The sequence below is a fragment of the Marmota monax genome, unplaced genomic scaffold (genome assembly GCF_021218885.2).
Source record: "Marmota monax isolate L192 unplaced genomic scaffold, Marmota_monax_Labrador192_F-V1.1 WCK01_AAM20220418_F8-fsc00006, whole genome shotgun sequence".
NCBI lineage: Eukaryota > Metazoa > Chordata > Mammalia > Rodentia > Sciuridae > Marmota > Marmota monax.
In genome coordinates this window covers 13338611-13359782 of record NW_026693712.1, presented here as the reverse complement: position 1 = coordinate 13359782, position 21172 = coordinate 13338611, and the positions used below count along the sequence as shown (strand labels likewise).

At 39.3% G+C, this 21172-nt stretch overlaps 1 protein-coding gene across 2 annotated transcripts in view; it reads right to left on the bottom strand.

The window, feature by feature from the left end:
* Prelid2 (PRELI domain containing 2) overlaps positions 1-20936 on the bottom strand; it is an 88688-nt gene extending 67752 nt beyond the window's left edge. The window contains exons 1-4 of one of the 2 annotated variants that reach the window (XM_058584252.1): positions 20908-20936; positions 7601-7658; positions 5230-5303; positions 3553-3713 (exon numbers count right to left, since the gene is read on the bottom strand). In XM_058584252.1, the coding sequence (XP_058440235.1) occupies positions 3553-3713; positions 5230-5303; positions 7601-7646 (281 nt within the window). In that variant the 5' untranslated portion in view covers positions 7647-7658; positions 20908-20936. Of the gene's footprint in view, positions 1-3552; positions 3714-5229; positions 5304-7600; positions 7659-20250; positions 20429-20907 lie in introns of those variants that run through there. The other variant, XM_046460391.2, reaches the window with a different exon arrangement.
* Between the last annotated feature and the right edge of the window lie 236 nt (positions 20937-21172).

Below are 21172 nucleotides of genomic sequence, written 5' to 3'. Positions count from 1 at the left end.
ATTTATATTGGCAAAAATTTAGGTGCTGGGTATTTTATAGCAAAATGAAAATTCTTATGTGCTGTTAATAAGTGCAAATTAGTGTCTTATTAACACACTGGAAGACAATGTGACACAATCTGTATGTTATGGACTATATGTCTATGTCACACACACACACACACACACACACCTGTCAAGAATTCTTTTTGGGAAACCTTAACCCACAATGTGATGGTATTAGGAGATAGATAGAGCTTTTGGGAGATAATTAAATCTATAAAAAGTGATAAGGAAGGAGTCCCAATCATGGGATTAGTGTCCTTATAAAAATAGAAAGAGCTTGTTTTCTCTACCATGTGTGGAAATGACAGATGACAGTTATCTGCAAACCAGGAAGGGCTCTTACCAGACACTAGATCTGTAGGTGCCTACATCTTAGACTTCCTAAGCTCCAGAACAGTGAGAAATTGGTGTGTGTTGTTCACATCACCCAGTCTACAGAATTCTTATCATAGAAACATAAACACTCACGTCCTGAGAATAAGCCCTATAAATTTTTCTCATATTAAGATATAATTTATAGACCATAAGATTCACAGTTTTTAGTTTTGTTTTGTTTTGTTTTTGGTTTTGTTTTGGGGATTGAACCCAGGGGTGCTCAACCTCTGAGCCACATCTCCAGCCCTTTTAATATTTTATTTAGAGATAGGGAGGGTCTCACTAAATTGCTTATGGCCTACCTAAGTTGCTGAGGCTGGCTTTGAATTCACAATCCTCCTGTCTCGGCCTCCCCAGACACTGGGATTACAGGCATGCACCACCACACCTGGCTAAGATACAGCTTTTTAAGGTGTACAATTTAGTGAAATTCAATATATTCACAAAGTTGGGAAGTCATCAACACTAATTCCAGAACATTTTTTGTATTCCCCTCAAAAAAAAAAAACTCCATACTCATTAGCAGTTATTCCCTGTTCTCCTCTCTCACTAGCCAGTGGCCATCACTAACCTACTTTCTAACTCTATGGATTTACCTTTTCTGGACATTTCAAATACATGGATGATCCACATGATATGTGGCCTTTTTAACTGGCTTCTTTCACTTAGCACAATATCCTTAAAGGTTTTCCACATTGTAACATAAATAAGCATTCCTTTTTATTCCATTATGAGTATATTATGTTTAGTTAATTATCCATCAGCTGCTAGACATTTGGCCTGTTTCCATATTCTGGATAATGAATAATGCTGCTATGAATGTTTGTACAAGTTTTTGTGTGGAGATTTGTTTTCATTTCTCAGAATATACATATAGGAGTAAAATTTCTGGGCCAAATGGTAACTCTATATTTAACTTTTTGAGACATTAAAACCCTGTTTTCCATAGTGGTTTCACAATTCTACATCCTGCCAGTAATGTATAAAAGTTTCAGTTTCCCCATATCCATCCCAATGCTTGTTATTGTTATTGGGGTTTTTTTGTTTTGTTTTGTTTTGTTTTTTTGTACTGGGGATTGAACTCAGGGGCACTCGACCACCGAGCCACATCCCCAGCCCTATTTTGTATTTTTTTTTAATTTTTTTTTTGTAGTTGTAGATGGACAGAATGCCTTTATTTTATTTGTTCATTTTTTTGTGGTGCTGAGGATCAAACCCAGTGCCTCATGCATGCTAGACAAGTGCTCTGCCACTGAGCTACAGCCTCAGCCCTATTTTATATTTTATTTAGAGACGAGGTCTCACTGAGTTGCTTAGCGCCTCACTTTTGCTGAGGCTGGCTTTGAACTTGCAATCCTCCTGCCTTCTGGGCCTCCTGAGCCACTGGGATTATAGGCATGCACCACCACACCCAGCTCTCCCAGCCCTTTTTGTTTTTCTGTTTTTGTTTTTGTTTTTTATTTTGAGACAGGGTCTTGCTGAGTTGTTTAGGGCTTTGATAAATTACTAAGGCTGGTTTTGAACTCACAATCCTCATGCCTCAACCTCTCAATTACAGTAGATTAATCCCTCAGTTGGGATTACAGCCCAACTATTATGTGTCTTTTTAATTATAGCTACTCTAGTAAATCTGAAATGTATCTCACTGTGGTTTATTATTTGCATTTCCCAAATAATCCCCACAAATTTTGTGGGGGTTATTGGCTATTATGTATCTTCTTTAAGAACTCTCTATACAAATATCTTGTCAATTTTTTAATTGGACTGTCCTTTTATTATAGAGTTGTAGTAGTCCTCTATATATTATGAATTCTAGACTCTTATCAGATATATGTTTTGCAATTTCTTCTCCCATGCTCCTGATTGTCTTTTTACTTTCTTGACAGTGTCCATTTGAAACTCAAAAGTTTTTATTTAATTTTGATAAAGTCAAATTTATGGTTTTTTTCTTTTGATGCTTAGTTTTCTATTGTCATATCTAAAAAATAAATTGCCTAATCTAAGATCACAAAAATTTATATTTGTTTTCTTCTAAGTATATTATAGCTTTAACTTTTTCATTATTTTCCTATTGTCATTTCTAAAAAAAATTGCCTAATATAAGATCACAAAAATTTATATCTGTTTTCTTCTATGTATATTATAGCTTTAGCATTTTTATTATTTAGGTTGTTTGATCCATTTTGAGTTAATTTTATATTTGGTGTGAGGTAGGAGTCCAACTTCATTCTTTCATATATAGATATTCAGTTGTACCAGAACCATATGTCAAAGAGAATATTCTTTCTCCTATTGAACTGTCTTGTAATATATAATTAATATATATCTTAAATGTGCAACAGCTTATTTGTAGGATTAGCAACACAACTATACATGTTTGTCAAAACTTACAGAACTCTAAACTATGAGTAAATTTTATTGTATGTAAATGATTTCTCAAAAAACCTGGCAACATTTAAAAATTCTACACAGAGCAATGCTCAAATATAGTATAAGGGATCACCTATAAGAGACATATGCTTCACAGATATTGTGTTCTTGTTTGTAAAAGAGAGAAACTAGACACCATCTTAATGTCTATCACAAAGGAAGTAAATAAATAAAATGTAGAGTAGTCATAGGCTTGAATCCTATGCAAAAGAATACGTCAGATATATACATACATATACGTCTCAAATGGATAAAGCTCAGAAACATTCCATTTAGCAAAAAAAAAGTTGTAAAATAATTTACACAGTATAAAATCATGTATGTAAAAGCAATATATAAAACCATATATTCAGCCTTTATGATTACATTATATAAGTGCCCTATACTTAAGTGCTAAAGGTCTAGAAGAATATTATACAAATTAAAATATTCTACTGCCTCTGGAGAGGTTGACAAGACACCAAAATTGAAAGAGATGGTCAGAGGAGTTGAGCTCCACCATTTTTCCTCCAAAGAAATATTTACTCATTTATTACTTATGTGATCAAGAAACTAATTATATGGCATTTATGGAGTTGTAAACAGAGGTCAAAAGTACAGAATCATAGCTTTTTAATACACATGCTCATTTGTGCACCCCTGCACCCAAAATACACACACAGACACACACACACACACACACACACACAGAGGTGACCTTACCAATTTGGATTCTCCACACTTTCCCGGAAGACAGACTCCTCCTTCATGGATGCATACTGTGTCCACGTAAGGCAGTGACTCTGAATAGCCATGTTTCTTCCCTGAGGGTTGAGCCACGATTCCTCTTCTAACTGGATACTAGGGACCTTTAAAATGCTCACCTGCCAACAGAGGAAGGATGCCTTTCTCAATTTAAGAAGTGCAAGTTATGCAGGGAATTGAGAGCTGCTTTCAGTCTTGGGGAATAAAGAGGACAAGATCCCCTGACATACAGACGATGGCCCACCGATGCTGAGCCCCTGGCAATCAAACACACTACAACCTTACCAAGAGCCAGCAAAGACGTGCAAATGGCCCAGGATTTATGTCAGCTATATGGTGCCTGGCCTAATTTCCCTAACTGCTAAACACTAAGCAAATTATCAGCCTCCTTCGTGTCTCCTCTAGGGCTGGTTATAGCCTTCTTAAATTGATGGATTCTAATCGGGCCCACTTACAGGCTCACATGCAGGGTGCTATCTGGTAAAATATTTTCTTCATTTTAAACTCTGTCCAATACCTAGAACTGTATGCTTTCCTAGGTGGAGAAGACATGGAAAACTACAAAGGCAGAATTGTACAAGTCAGAGGTATCCTTAAATTATTTAAGAATTGAGATACAAGACAAAGTTGAATGCCTTTCTAAATAATAGATTCAAAGTGAGTGTATAGGGCAAAGGCAGGGTATGCACTCTGTGGAAAAAGCCAGTAATAATTTGCTGCTACAGGGTAACACATTTTACCATCTGGAAAATAAAAGAAAGTTCATTTTCACTGACATATTAGCTTTCTTTCTACTAAGAATGTGACAGAGTCTTTTAATCCACGATAGGGAAGTGATGGAAGCTGCCGTTTTCCCTACGTATGGCGCAGCAATTTAATTTGCAAGCTAATCAGCAGGAGCCGAGTTGAGTTCTAAATCACACATAGAATCTCTTGCAGGTTGAAACAACCATCTGAGGCATTTTTAGACGTGTGTATCATAATGCTTTCCTCTTATTTCCTAATAATTGTAAAAAGACTCTTGTCACGAGTCTCTCTATGGTTCAAGCGAAGTGATTAAAATTTTCCACTCACCTTTTTCCAACAAAGAATCACCAGAGTGCTTAAAGGATTTCAAAGAGAGAAAACAATTTGCTATCATGAAGATTTCACGATCAACAAGATTATTGCACAGAAATACACAAAAAGATTTACATAGGGCACTAGGAACATTATACTCTCAGAAATTACTCGTCTCTGACAGTGAATTAGGAAACTGAAGCTTTTAACTTCTTTACTATCAGACTAAATATTTACAAACTTCCCCCTTCCAATCATGTTTACCTGAGTCATTTCTAGCCATATACAGACTGAAAACAATATCACTTCATGCAAAATGCCAAAAGTATCTTTAATACTCGTAGAACATCTCTATATCCATTAAGATTCCTTCACAGAAGAAGTAGAGACAGGGACAAAGAGTCTCCAGCAGCATCTGCCAAAAGCAGGGTGGATAAGAAAAAGCTTTCCTCCTCCAAGGAGCAATGAGGTGGGAGGAGTAGGACGGTCCAGGGCTCTGCCTCATATCTCCCTCCAAAACTGTTAAAAGCTACTCAGTGTTACATTTACTGTGACTAAATTTTGTAAAGAATTTACCTTTCTTAAAATTTCTGGAATCACATTCTGGCAGATTGCAATCCTCTTTCTATAGATGATTCCTGTTGATTCATCTAGAAAAGAAAATTTCACACTCAAAAAAAATTAAGTAAGAAAAGATATTCTTGACTTAAATCTTTTAAAGTCAACTTCAATTTTCTATATGTATAATTCCTAGAGAAAATGTTTAACTCAAAACTCAGTTTCCTTCACCACTCTTCTTCGCCAAGTCACAGGTATTCTTTATCTATGATCAAGCATTGAGGGTGAAACTTAGAACAACTCACAATGCACATGCTAAAGTCAAGGATAAAGAATCACAAACTATGTGCTACTCAGGATTATCAATGTCAATGCTCCAGTGACGACGGCCTGTGAGCCTCCTGCTCAATTCCAATAAAGAGAATGTTTTACATTAAGATGGAGAATCTAAGCTGTTCATGGTAGTGCACACCTGTAATAACAGCAACTTGGGAGGCTAAGGCATAAGGATTGCCAGGTCAAAGACAGCCTCAGCAACTTAGTGAGAGCCTATCTCAAAAAGGGCTGGGGATATAACTCAGTGGTTAAGAGCCCCTGGGTTCAATCCCTGGTACCAAAAAAAAAAAAGATGTAGAATCTGGTTCTGTCAGCATCTATACCACACTTTGAAGCACAGATTTCTAACCAGAGTTTAAGCCTACAGCTAACTAATTATATAAGCCATACTCTTTGCTCATAGAGGAATTGATGCCCTGGGAACAGAATGATTCTGTTTTGTAAAAAGTTTCCAGAATAGTGCCAGGTATATAAAAAACACAATAAATGAGAGTTAAGGAAAAGGGAGACAGAGGCAAAGAAAATGACAAACTTTGAAGTGCTGTTATTTGCTCTGAGAATTACTGGAACTCAACTACACTGCAGGTCACAGTGCTGACCCTGGCTGAAAACATCCTGACTGCCCAGAATTATTGTACAACCATCTGCCTGTTGGCACTCCCTCTGGCCATGTCATCCCCACTCTTAAAATGGATGAGCTACTCTCAGAGGCAAAGATGCCCTTGACAATGACAGACATTATCATGAATACTCCTAGAGCACTTTAGAATGTGCATGTTGTTTTCTCAGTGTTGATCTTCACAACAACCTAAAAACCAGATTATTTTACTACTTGGGAGCTCAGATGAACAAACTGAACCTGCCAAAAGTTAAGCTATGGAGGTAGTAACAAATCAGGACTGGGAGTCAGGTGTGTCTGATGCCAGATAAAAACTTAATCCTACATTGAGAAAACAATTTTTAAATATATTTATCTAACTATAGAAGTACAGAAAATACCCTTACAAACAAAAGATAGTTTTACATCTATCAAGCACAGAGGGGGCCTCAGAGCAGGAGCATCTCATGATTTCTAAGAAGGCTGCAGGGCATGTTAGACAGCAGTCTGGGTATCTCCAAACATTTGTGCATTGATGACGTATATTGTCATAGCTTCCTATGCTGTCCATTCCTCGAGTTCAAACAGCAGGGACAACCTTTCCACTGAGGATGGCAATGACAAAGAACAGGAGAGATGCCTAAGCTCTAGTGCAGGGGTCAGAAATTTTCTGAAAAGAGCCATAAATAATTTGGCATTAAGGTCTCTGCTGAAAATAACTCAGCTCTGCCATTACAGAAAGGAAGCACTCATAGGTAAATAAATTGGTGTGAATATATTTCAATAGAAATCCCCAAAACAGGCATCATGAGCCATCATCGGTCTAACCAACACTGAAACACACTGTCAAGTACATTTATGAGTCCATAATCTAACCATTCTCTGCTCACATCTCATAATATGCTGTTAATCACACCTGTTTTGCCATCTACAAAATAATACATAATCATAGGATAAAGATATAGCTATTAGATTTAGGGTAAATTATTTAACCTCTCTATATATCAATGTCTTCATTCATTAAATAATCAAAGTAAGAGTGCTTAGAACATTTTAAGTAACCCAAAATGTTACCTATTACAATGATGTAACTCACTTTTGTTTTGTTTTTGAACCAGTGATTGAACTCGAGGGCACTTAACCACTGAGCCACATCCCCAGCCCTTTTTTTTTTTGTATTTTATTTAGGGATAGAATCTTGCTGAGTCGTTAGCTCCTTGCTCAGTTGCTGAGGTTGGCTTTGAACTCATGATCCTCTTGCCTCAGCCTTCCAAGCCACTGTTATTACAGGCATGTGCCACCGCAGCCAGCTTGCAGTTCAGTCTTACCATTGAAAGTGACAAGAGAATTGCTTAAGACAAAACAGGATGCACACATATGCACACATACATCTTTACAAAAGTTGGCGTCACCTCACAATCATCACTGATGAGTGGGTACACTCAGAGGACTTACCTATTTTTTCCTCCACGATTTTTACAGAGATGACATTTTTATCCATGGGGTTTGGATACTAAATGAAAAAACATAAAGAAGAATTACAATTCATCTTTAACCAAAGTGAATTAGGTCATAGAAACCACAGCTATTTGCAGGATCCATAAATATTTGCCAAGCAACCTCTCAGTAAAGGCCAGTTTTAAATCAAGGATCTTAATTTCATTATTGGGCCTGGATAAGTGAGAAGCCTGGACTTGTATGAAATCCAGGGAAGATTTAGTTCTAACATAGCCCTGGGTATGTGTAGGGGGGTGAGGTTAGACTAATTAACAAATAATAATACTATCAATACTGAGCCAGACTAATGTAAATCAAGAGAGTTCTTTGTGCCAGGCACTGTCTAAATGCTTTAATTGCATGATCCCATGTAAATCCAACAACTGTTCTCTTAGGAATGGGTTATAAGTCGTTATCCCATTTTTCAGAAATGGATACTGAATAAAGATTGGATTGGTTAAAGTCACCCAGCTGGCCCCTGCTGGAGTGAGCAAATTAAGCCAGGCCTGTTTAATACGGAAAGAATTCCTTCACTATTGTCCTATAACCATTGCCTGGTAGCTGGATTAGCATCCCAGGATAATGATCATAGACATATACCATGCCAGGGAAATAGTAGGTGCTTTATAAATATTTAATTTGCTGATTGAATTATCTTGAAAGACAATTTGGATGTAATAAGGTTGATAATAGCTACCATTTTTGTCCTTGGCAATTTACATACCTTATCTCATTTAATTCTCCAAAACATTCCATGAAGTGAGTGTTATTTTTTTTCCATTTCATATGTGAGAAATAAGGATTGGTTTGTAAATTAAATTATTTGCTCAAAAGAATTCATGAGTAATATATTGAGATAATGTAATTTACCCCAGATACTCTCTGCCTGTCGCCAGTCCTCCTACCCTACCATGAAATTACCTCGCCAGTTACTTTAACCCAACCTTTTCCATTACTCAGATGTGGAAAGAGAGGTGGAGGGATCAGAAGTGACTCCCTCAAAGTCATAAATCAGGTGGCCCTGAGCCCCTGGGCCCAGGCCTCCCCAGGTTTCCTGCCTCTCATGTGATCAAATCTGAAAAGGAAATTAGCAGAAAGTCTTATTCAGGGCAACAGAAAATGCTGAGCAAGAGGTAAAGTAAGGGGTGAGAGCAGAGGGGCCATTCACTTGAAGAACTTAAGCTTTAAGTCCCCCAAATCCTGAAAAATGGAATAGGAAATTGTGCATGTGGGTCTTTCCAAGCAGAGCTGCAAGCACCGGTGTGTGTGTGTCTGTGTGTGTGTACCTGCACCTGCACACCTGTCTCTCTGTTTATAAGAGTCTGTCTGACCAGCTGATTTTCAGGAAGAAGGATTTGTCACTTTCACACATGCTTAAAGATATCTGTGGCCGCAGAAAGACACTAGATTAGAACATTGGTTCTATGAGGCAGCGATGTCATCTGTTTCAGTTATTCCCGTTTCTCCACTGACCAGCACACATGGGAAGCTCCCAATAACTATTTGCTGAGTGAGTGAGTGACCTCGGGAACTAGTCTGGGAAGCAGGTAGCTTCTCACTCTTCAGCTGTCTCAACACCACCAGACCTTCCACATTGCAATGTCACTCCCATCTCCATTCTGGCAATGGCAATCTTGGTTAACTGATGAAAAACATAGTTTGTTGGTTCGTTCGCTTGTTCTGTAGTACTGGGAGTCGAACCCAAGGCCTTCCATATGCTTTACCAATGAGCTACATTCCCAGACCAAAAAACATGGTTTTTATAAACTGCTTTAAAAACATTCATTTTATCCCTGGAAAGGAAGTGCTCAAAATTAAAACAACCGGTTTTCTGAAGTTTAGCCCTTTACAGACCCATGTCCAAAAGAGTTGGTTTAGATATTCAACTTCTCAGCACAAGAGTCCTTCATTTACACGAGAACCTTGAAGCAGGGGAGAATCCGAGACTCCCAAGGCCTGGGAAGCATGTGTGCATGTGTGAGAATTGTAACTTGCACACTAAAGTAACTAAGATTGTTTCCTGTACTACATTCTGGTTTGCTCACTGTATACCCACAAATAAATCCTCATTGAATATCATATTATAAATATGCTACATGTTGTTGACACTGAATTAAATCACAGAAGAAATTAGAAATATAGTCACCATGGAAGTGTAGTAATAAAAGTTTTCAAGTTCTGATACTTCACTGAGTTGTCAATAAAATTCCTAAAGACTGTAAACTCAAATACCTCATGATTTTACATAATCTTAGTATCTGCTTACTAATACACAGGTATTGGTTTCAATAATAGTGAAAACTCTCTAGTTTTTCTTCATTCAAGTTTTTTTTTTTTTTTTGAGAATATACCATGCCAGACACTGTTCCAGGCACTCAGGATATAGCATGTGGCTACAAAACTGTAGCCTCTTACAGGATTTATAGGTTAATTGGGAAAACAAATAATAAATAAATAGGTCAGTTCTGCTCAGAAGAAAATAAAGCAGACTGAAGGATACTAAGCAAATGAAAACCCATGGAACAGTGCATTGTAAAATACTTAAGGATCATTCATTAGACAATGTTTGTAAATAACAAAAGTAAAATGGAAATCTTATTAGCTGAACATAGCCACCACGAACTGTTCTCTGTAGGAAATAATCATTTGCAAGATTTAAGTCATTTTCCTACACAACTACTTTTGGCATTTTACAGGCATGAGCCTCAAATTTCTATACAAGATTGGTAAAAGAAATGAGGGGTTTATGTGCAATAGCTAAATACCATTACACCATGACATGAATGGCACATATTTTAACTTTTTTTTTTTTTAATTAAAGAAATATTGAACTGAGGCTCCTCCTACCTGGCATTACTAGAAAGGATCTAACGCCATCTTGTGGTAACTTGAATATTCATGTTTTAATTCATGAAAATTTATCTAAAGGCCAATAATAAGGATTTGAGAAAGGGAAGGTGCTCCAAGAGATTACTAGCAGGAACACCAACCTGGAAAGGCAGTAAACAGGTGGCCAGGTTTTTCTGAAAACCTTTTCAAGCCCAGTGTGATATGTAATTCATTGAGCCAGATCAGAATCTATTCAATCGAAGATTCACTGAGCATCTAACTTTGTCCATGCAGGGTGCTCTGCATTAGATAGAGGCTGCCATGTACATGATCTCATTTAGTCCCCTGCCCCCCAACACCAAAAAAAAAAAAAAAAAACTTTTAATAAGTATTAAGACATGGAGTCTTTTTGTTACAAACCTGATGGTGTGAAGCCCCCAGACAAGCAGGGTCTCACTGGGACTCTCCCTTTCCCATTCCACACTGGAGTCTCTCCTAAAAGCAAAGTGGTCTGTCTGACGACCTAGATTTCTGCCAAAAGCCCTTGTCTTCCTTGAACCTGGTTCAGCACATCACAATCTGCAGTGTGCATAAGAATTTCCCATAAAGCTACACACAATCACTAGGTATAAGATGTTTTATGGGTGATTTGAGGGATTTTTCAAGGTGCAATTGACTTTATTTTTATTTTACTTATAATTTTTACTTTCTTTCCAAAACGAATAAGATAACTCCTTTCCCTTTCCCAAGATATAATTCTATTCAAAAATCACCATACATAGTATATGTAACAGTCTAGCAAAAGCAAAATGTAGATTTTCCTTGGTGGCCATATACTCCTGCTTTTATTTATTTATTACCTATTAAAAGGTCAGAGGCCAAACACTAAATGATGCAGCGGGAGGAGTATACATTAAAACCAACACAATTGGGAAAAATAAGGACCAAAAAAAATGAGTTTGTCTAATTATAGAAATAATATTCAATACAACTGTGGATGAAGCTTTATGAAGAAACAGCATTTAATTTTCTTATTTTCTGAGGGTAAAATTCATAATTCAGAAAACCTACTCTCAAAAATTAGAAGTTATTAAAGTATCAACTTTCTAAAAAGCTCAGAAGTCAGTGCCTTCCTTTTGTAATATTGCCCCTCCACACACACACACACAAAAGTATCAATGACCTCAAAAGGAGTCATATGTACCAAATTTCAAATGGGAGAATACGGTAGCAGGTGAGCTAACAGATCTCTGATTAGTCCTGCAAAGGAGGCCATGAGGACCTAAAATAAGTCTGCATATTAGCATATACATATTTGCTTTATAAGGTTTAAGGGAATCTGCTACCCAGGCTGTTTCCAAACATGTATATGCAAAGGAATAAAACTGCTGAAAAGAGATTTGGTGTTTAGCCACAGAAAGAAACCACCATGAGCTGTGCCAAATCCCTTTTTTGTGAGCTCCATGAAATACTCTATCTTGGAAGAAAAGCAAACCTGATTTTACATGAAGATCAAATGAGTCATTGATTAATCAAAACTTAAATGATCAAGGACTAAACATTTAAGTCAATAGATATTTTGAGTAGCTGTTCATTGGTCTTTCATGCCAACATAATGATGAAGCAGAAAGAACAAAGGACAAGGAGCCCAGACATGTAGACCATGATGCCACCTCTGGTGAAGTGAGGGTGGTAAACTCCAGGTGCTCCTTGAAGGTCCTGCCCTGAACAAGCTACAGTTCTCAACGAAGGCCACCCAACATCACAGCAGCCTCTCTTTCAAAAATGTCCCAATAATCAGCAAATGGCATAGTGAAGTTTTTTGAAAGGACAGTTTATAACTGAAATATAGAGGAAAATTCTCTTATCTCAACTTTAAATGAATGCATAAACCAAAGGGTGCTTTACCATTGCATTATATCCCCAGATCCTATAATTTTTTTTTATTTTGAGACAAGGTCTCACTAAATTGCCAAGACTGGGCTTAAACACGATCTTCCTGCCTCTGCCCCTCAGAAGCTGGGATTATAGTCAGAGGACACCATGCCCAGCTAACCCCAAGTTTTTAAACTTATAATCAAAAGGCTAGGTATGTGGTTCAGTGGTAGAACACCTGTGTAGCATGTGCAAGACCCTGGGTTACATTCCCAGCAAAGCCAAAAAAGTAAAAATAAAAATTACAAAGTCACACAATAATTGACTGGCACTCTTCAAAAGCACCATGATCCAGAAAGACAAAGAAAAACTAAGGAACTGCCCACCACCAAGAACACTAAGACATTTCAATTAAATGCAATGCAGGATCCTGGACTAAATCCTAGACCAGAAAAAGGATATTACTGGACAACTGGCAAAATCTGAATAGGTCTCTAAATTAGTTACTAGCATTTAAGCAATGATAACATCCTGGTTTTAAAATTAGGAGCTGGGAATATAGCTCGGTGGTAGAACATATGCTTAGCATGCACAATACCCTGGGTTCAATCCCTAGCACCAAAACAATAAATAAAAAATAAAAATTTTGCTGTGGTTTGGGGAAGGTGAGAAAGGGAATAATTTGGTTTTGCAATGATTGTCAAATTATTTCTACTTAAGAGGTTTAAAAATAAAACTAAATTTTTTTAAATATTTATTTTTTAGCTTTAGGTGGACACAATATCTTTATTTTATTTTTATGTGGTGCTGAGGATCGAACCCAGTGCCCCACGCATGCCAGGCAAGCGCGCTACCACTTGAGCCATATCCCCAGCCCAAAACTAAAATTATTTAGACACACAATGTAGAAAAACAGAATGAGTTTTAGTATCCAAGAGACCGAGTTAGAAGTGCATTCGTGAGAGTCTTGGGCAAACCGTCTTTGATCTGCCTTAGTTTCTTCATCATAAAACAAAAATAAACACCTATCTCAAAGAGTTGTTACAGGAATTAAAGGAAAGAAGCTCTTATAAAGTCTTGACACCAGCACCAGGCTCATACTCAATAAACACAGCTGGCTGTGGAACTAAGGAATGAATCAAGACATTGGTTTTTGCCTCGAGAGATCTACTGCAGGGCAGCATTAGGTTTATTTCTAGCAACTATCCACAATCCGAAAACATTTAAATGATTGAAAAATCATTCGAACATAATGCTTTCAACTTCTCTAATACATGCTTTACCAATTCAGAATTTGTAGAAAATACTACAGCTCCTTGGTTCTTCCCTTTCACTCACATTGGGGAAAGCACTGTATTGGTGAAGAAAGGACTAGAGGGAACATTTACTCCTAAAGAAGGTAACAGACTGTTTCTAGATACTTTAAAAACTCTTATAGACTTAAATTCAAATATGAATCTTGCCCCTATACTACAGATCTGCAATATGGTCCCTGAGAAAGCATTTATCACAAAACTGAGTATATTCTTCTCCATCTCCCTTGACAATGAGCTCCTTGAGGACAAGACCATATTTTATTTATCTTCACATCTCCCAGGGTCAAAACAGTGCAGACTTAGAATGCCAAATAAAAAAACCTAATGAATGTATAACTATTAATACTTTGATAATTAAAAATCCCCTTTCATACACTAAGCCACAGTTTCTACTAGATAAGTTTCAAAGCACACTTAAAAATTACTTAAATGGCATTTTAAAAATAATTTACCATTCAGATGTGCATCTTTATTCATGCTTACTCCCCTTTGTTACTCCAAGTTAGTAAAGATTTGTACAGACTACTTCTCTCAGTTTTTCATTTTCAGCTTCATGGAAGGGGTTCAATAAATTATTATTATCCCCATCATTTATGAAGAACATTAAAAGCACTACTGTGGGGCTAGTAGTGCATGAGGCAGTGGGTTTATCCCCACCACACACACAAAAGTACCTACTGTGTGCCAACATTAAGTTAGTCATATTGTATGTAAGTATATGCATTGTCCAATTTAATTTCCCCAACAACTCCAGAAGATAGTTACTATTACTCCTATTTTGTTTTATTCTTGTTTGCAGTACTGTGGATTGAGCCCAGGGGTGCTTTAATCACTGAGCTACATCCCCAGCCCTTTTTATTTTGAGACAGGGGTCGCACAAAATTGAGGTTAGCCTCAAACTTGTGATCCTCCTGCCTCAGTTTCCCCAGTTGCTGGGATGAAAAGGGCACACAATTGCACCCACCCTATTACTTGTTTTGCAGGTGAGGAAACTGAGGCAGAGAAAAATGAATGGACCTGTGCACACTCACATGGCAGCTTTCCAACCTGTCAGACCCCTTGCTCCTCCCATCTGTGCCCTTCTCTTTCAAGTCAGGCTTTCTTTTCTAGCACTGAAAATAGGAAGTAGAAGTAAAGAAGGGCCATGACAGATGTGGGAAAAAAAAAGATAAATAGCCATTATGTTATGCTAAGCCTATGGTTTATCAGATCATTTATTTTGGAAATGTAGGCTCACCCTAAATATTTCTGGTGCTCTTGAGGGAGAGATTTTCCACACATGTAAGTGTCAGATTTGCAAGAGAGAAAAGATAAGATCAGAAATGGAAACATTATTAATTACCCAATCATCTTCCTACTCTAAATGGAAATAGCCAATCATAAATCCCTTTTATGAGCTTAAGGGGTAAACACTCATGCCATTTCATTCAGCACATAGGCTCCCAACTAGAATTAATAACATCCAAGGTCATGTATTGAAGCAGAGAGATTATTTTCATCTGTCTGTTTTACTACAGTATTCAAGGTAAAGACATGTTTCTGAGCCTTCTTTGGGTACCTGATATATATGCAAAGCAAATGACGAAAATCCCTGCCCAGGACAGCTTACACTCTTACAATGAGTCTTTTGCCTATAGCACACAGTCCACCTGAAAGGCTCTCTAATAAGAAAATCGTTGACCTGTCTGGCCTCCTGTAGGTATAAACAAGAAACAAGAAAATCCAGTCAATACAACGTCTCTCTAGGTCCTTTTTAATGACTTCAAATTCCAGGTAAATGAAATATAAGAAGTTCCCTTTCTTCCAGCTCAAAAAAGGCAAGCCCATTCAAAAGGCCTATCTGGGCTTCCAGAGCAGTCAGATCTTGCACACTGCTACATCCATCTATACAACGTGTTCTTTTTGTAGATGATTTTAAGTAAAAGGAAGGAAACTGCTGTGAGGGATGAGAGCTAGAAAGCTAAGAGTCATTCAAAGAAAGAAACCAAAACACACTGTCAAGAGCACTGACATCCCAGTTCATGGAAAGTACAGTTTAGCATCTGATGAATAAACCATTGTGGGTTTCGTAGCATTCCTCCACGAAGAGTTCATGGAGAAACACTATGTTCCATGAACAAAGAGTATTGCATTGTTTGTTTTCAAAATATCTCTTATCTTTGAGATCTTGCAGCTAAAATTCTGCCTGTGGTATTCAACAGGCAGGTGTAAGAAGAGCAAACATTCTTCAGGTCTTAAAATAGTACTGTATTATAACTTGGAAGGCAAGTCCTAACATACCAAAAGTCATAGATCAGTAGATTCTATTTAAACTAGAACTTCCTCAGTTCTAAAGTGGCTTCAAACATACCATTGTACAAAATCAGACTAAATGCTTCCCAGAGATCATCATATGACTGTCGCTTCCATCAAGTAGTTTCCTATGGGAGAAACACACACACACACACACACACATACGTGCTAAAAGAAAAAAGCATATTTTTCAAGAAAGACAATTCTTACTATTTGGGGCTTATAAAAAGCATATGTGGGGCCTCTCTCTCCCAGAGATGGCCTTTATTTGCCAGAGCTGACAAATAAACTTTCATGTGTTAAAAAAAAAAAAAGCATATATGTGACAAGCTGTTACACTTTTCAACCTCAAAACCATCCTGGGAGGTAGGTGAGGTAGAAGGCATTACCATTTTACAGATGAGAAAGCAGGGCTGTTTTACACAAGGTGTGTATGTTGTTTAATGAACAAGGTCTCCAGTCAAGCAGGCCACTGAGCACAGGCCACTAAGCACCTAGAGGAAGGAGGATGCTTTTCTAATTTGCATTAACAGCTCTATTTACTTTCCATTGACCCCTTATTCTAGAAGTTCATGGAGAAGACCCCTAAATGATGCCTTTCTTAATTTGTAGTATAGTGCCACTAATCTTTGAAAGCACTGTGAAAACTATTTCGCATAGCTACCCATCCCTCCAATGAACGAACAATGTCTACTGGCATCCAGTTCACGACTTCAAATAATATAAGGTGAACATTCTCAACACAAATTGATTTATTGACACCACAGAAAGTCACATAGCTCCTCCCAGGCAACCCCTGAAGGACTGTACCTTCCCAAATGTCCTCCATGGTTCTTATTCACCATGCAGCCACTTTGCTGAGCATTATATAAGCAGCATAGCAGAGTCTAACTGAATGTAATCACAGCAGCGACATCAGCTATACTATGTGACACATAAAAAACCCACAGAACCAAGAGGATTAAAAACCTATCATAGCCAAGCATAGTAGTGCACACCTGTAATCCCAGCAACTCGGGAGGTTGAGGCAGGAGGATCGCAAGTTCCAGGCCAATCTCAATAACTTAACAAGACCCTGTCTCAAAATAAAAGAGACTGGGGATGTAGCTCAGTGATAGAGTGCTTACCTCACATGCAAGGCTCTGGGTTCCATCCCTTACATCAAAAAGAAAAGAAAAAAAAAAGCCTATCATAGGTTTAAGTCACTAAATTTTGGAGTGATTTGTTACAGAGCAATGAATAACTAGAAGACTCCATGTTCTCATCCTAACACACATCAAAGCTGTACCTTTATGTAAGGGACAACAGGTCCACCCAGTTGAGCAGACTGCACAAAAGGAGACCAAGATCAGATGAAGAACACCACAAAGGTGATTGTGAAATATTTTATTAGGGCTGGGGATGTGGCTCAAGCGGTGGCGAGCTCGCCTGGAATGCATGCGGCCTGGGTTCGATCCTCAGCCCCACATACAAACAAAGATGTTGTGTCCGCCGAAAACTAAAAAAAAAATAAATAAATATTAAAAAACTCTCTCTCTCTCTTTAAAAAAAAAAAGAAAGAAAAGAAATATTTTATTACTTTAGTACTCTTCTGAGTGTCCAGAATGCACAAGGCAGCAGCGCCTGCCGGTTAGGGGCATGGGCTTTGGAGGCAGATGTGCTAGAAATCCTGGCCATCCTGCCTGCTGGCTGCAGGAACTTGAAAAAAATTGCTTAAACTTCTCTGAACCTCAGTTTCTCCATACTGTGAAATGGAAGTCAGCTATAACAACTTCCTGAGGCTGATGGGAGGAGTAAAGGTGATAATATATGGAAAGGGTACACACATGTGTATACACACACACACACACACACACACACACACACACACACAACTTGCCTAGAAAACTCCTATTTAGGCCTCAGCCATCATCTCACAAATGCCACCTCCCCACGGAAGCCTCCCTAAAGACCACCTTCTGGGACTTTAGCCGGCCTCCTGCCATACTCAGTCACAACACCATGTGTTTTCCTTGTGTCATCATCAACTGGAGTTATAGTTCACTTCATCATTTATTAATGGTGGTCTCATCCACTACAGATCATCAGCTTCATAAGAAGGTAGCCTGCCTGTTGTCCTCCTATGGTGTTCTAGGACCTGGCAGAGCAGGCACACAGCAGTATCTAAAATACCTGTTGAATGAAAGAAAAACATTTTCCTGAGTACTCTATGAATGAGAGTGTGGCACTGCAATATGCGCTTCTGCAGGAGTGAGTTCTGGCCAGAAAGAGCTTAGACTAATTGGAAAATAAGACATCACCAGGATCTGAGCCTGTAGATGGTCAGTACCTCTTGAGTCTTGAGGAGGCAGAGATAACTTCTCTGTGACAACAACCCAGAAGAGTTTTGCAAAGGAGTGGTGGTCTTCAGTTTGGATCTCAAAATGTTCCCCAGAGGCCCATTTGTTAAAGACTTGGTTCCCAGGGTAGCACTATTGGGAGATGGTGGAGCTTTGGAAGGTGGGGCCTTGTGGAAGTGCCTTAGGTCATTGGGGCTATGCCCTTGAAGGGGATTATGGGACATCAGCTCCCTCCTTAATCTCTTCTTTGCTCCCTGGCTCAGAACAGTTTTGCTCCACCATGTACTCCTGCCAGAATGTGCTGTCTTATCACAAGCCCAAGCAATAGTTCAATTAAATTGATCATGAACTGGAACCTCCAAAACCATGAGCTACAACAAACCTTTTCTCTTTACAAGTTATTTCTCTCAGGTATTTCATTATTTTGATGGAAATCTAGCTAACACAAGTGGCCTTAGAGAATTCATATTCTAAAGTGCTCCTCATCCTAACAAACAGGGGAGAGCTTTTTGGATACGCCTTTTTTAAGCCTAAATGCCTGGCCTAAGGCAAAGTCTACATAAGAATATAATTTATTCTTTCATTCATTTATCAGATTTCTACTGAACACCTACTAGGTGCTAGGCACTATACTGGAATCAATAAACAATACCAACATGCTGACATTCCCTCTAAAAAAGGCCTCAGAAGCAACACCATGCTAACCAGCATTCTAACCCTCAGTAACCTGGGTCCCCAACTATGTTACCTGTAATAGAGGCCAACCCCTATCACTTAAAGAAATGACCTTTATCTCTCCCAGCATTGCCCTGAGCTTTGCTTCTAGCTTGTACATGATTTCACTACCCAGGGCTACTGCCCAAGGCAAACAGCAATTTTTTAAAATCTTGCTTAAGATTATGAAAGCTGAAAGGGAACTTAAAAGATCATCTGGTACAAACACCCTCATCTTGTGGATACTAAGTCCTGGGGAGAAGACCCCTGGCCAAAGTCACCAGAGAACTAACTAAAGATAGAACCAGACTGTAGTCCACTCACTCCAAGGCTGGGATGCAAGAGGGCCTGAGATATTTTGATAAGGTTCTCAATTTCAAGAGTATAAACAACAGTAATATTTTGGCCAGGAGCAGTGGCGCAACGCCTGTAATCCCAGTGGCTCAGGAGGCTGAGGCAGGAGGATCACTAGTTCAAAGCTAACCTCAGCAGAAGTGAGGCACTAAGCAACTCAGTGAGACCCTGGCTCTAAATAAAATACAAAATAGGGCTGGAGATGTGGCTCACTGGTCGAGTGTCCCTGAATTCAATCCCCGGTACCCAACCCCTCCAAAAAAAAAAAAAAACAGTAATATTTTGGAGCCCTTTCTAATAATCAGTCGCTGTGATAATCATTTCACATTAAATATCTTGTCTGGATTCTCACAACCACTCTGTGAGTTAAAACCATTTTACATTTGCCCCATTTTACTGATTACAAAACTAAGGCTGGGAGAGGGTAAGGGATAAGCTCAAAGTCCCACAGCTGTTAAAAGAGAAAGTGTTGAGATAGTAGAATGAATACTAAGTAAATAAGGACATTGGCTTCAACAGCCTCCTTTAAGGGGTTAGCTTTTAAGGGGTTAGTGATGAACTAGAAAGATCCACAAGTCAGTCGATGAAGTGAAGCTCTGCCCAAGGCTGCTCCCTTCAGTTGGGCGGGGTGTGGACGTGATGCCCTGCACGGTGTCCCTGCTCTCATCCTAGCCCGGGAGTCTTCGAGGAAACCCGCCCCCCTCCCTCTCCCCGCACGTCCCCGAAGCAACACTCGCGGTGGAGGGAGAGGTGATTCGGTCGCGGATCGGATTCCCGCGGGGGCAGAGGACCCCTAAGCGAGCGCAGCAGGCAGCAGCGCACCAGAGCGCCAGCTGCAGGGACCGGGCGGGAGAACGCGAGCCCAGGCCGGGACAGAGGGGGCTGGTACCTTTCGGAGGAAGCTGGCGACCACCTGCTCGAAGGGGTACTTGTACACCTGGTGCACGTCCACCGTGATCCCCATCCCCGCCACGGACCACACCTCCGCCAGCGCACAGCAGCCAGAGCTCTGCCGAGGCCACAGGCACCCACGCCCGGGCGACCAGGGGCGTGGACTTTCCTCTGCCTTTTCAAACTTTGCAAACTTTATTGTCCATTCAGAGAAGCAGACAGTAGGTCACGCCCATGTCCCCTTCCGCCTGCGTCCTAAGTAGGTGGCAGGCGACGGTGGGGGGGCGCGCCCGGGAACCGAAAGCCACGGGAGCGCGCCCGGGCACCCAGGGCTGCATGATCTCAGCCCCTACGGCCCAGGGCAGTACCGGGCCCCTCCCGGGCCACGCGAGCCACCACACCACACCACACCCTGGAAGCCTTGGACTTTTATATATATATATATATATAAATATATATAAAATATATATTTTTATATTATCACCGCCTGGAGTCTCAGGACAAACCTAAACTGCTGTTGACAACACTTAAAAAATAAGAAGAAGAAATATATAAACTACCCTCCCTTAAACTTTAACGGTGATCATAAAACCTTCCTCGATGTTGCTGAGTCTGATGGGCCAAGACCAGCAATTGCATTGCTCGCACGACCTACCTGCCAGTTGCCTAAGGCTCGAGGTTTGGCTTCGTGTACCGTAAAATTGCCCAAATCTCCTAGGAGTGTTGAGGAAATAACCTGGCTTATGTAAGCAACACTGCTGGGAAGTTCCTTTGCTCACTAAAGGTGAAATACCCTGGAGCAAGGAATAAAGGCTTATAAAAAGAATTTCGAGAATTCTTTACTCCAAGGAACAAATGTTATTAGAATGAGCAAGTTGGTCCATTTATTCAGTAAGTTCTTCAACATATTTCTGAGCACC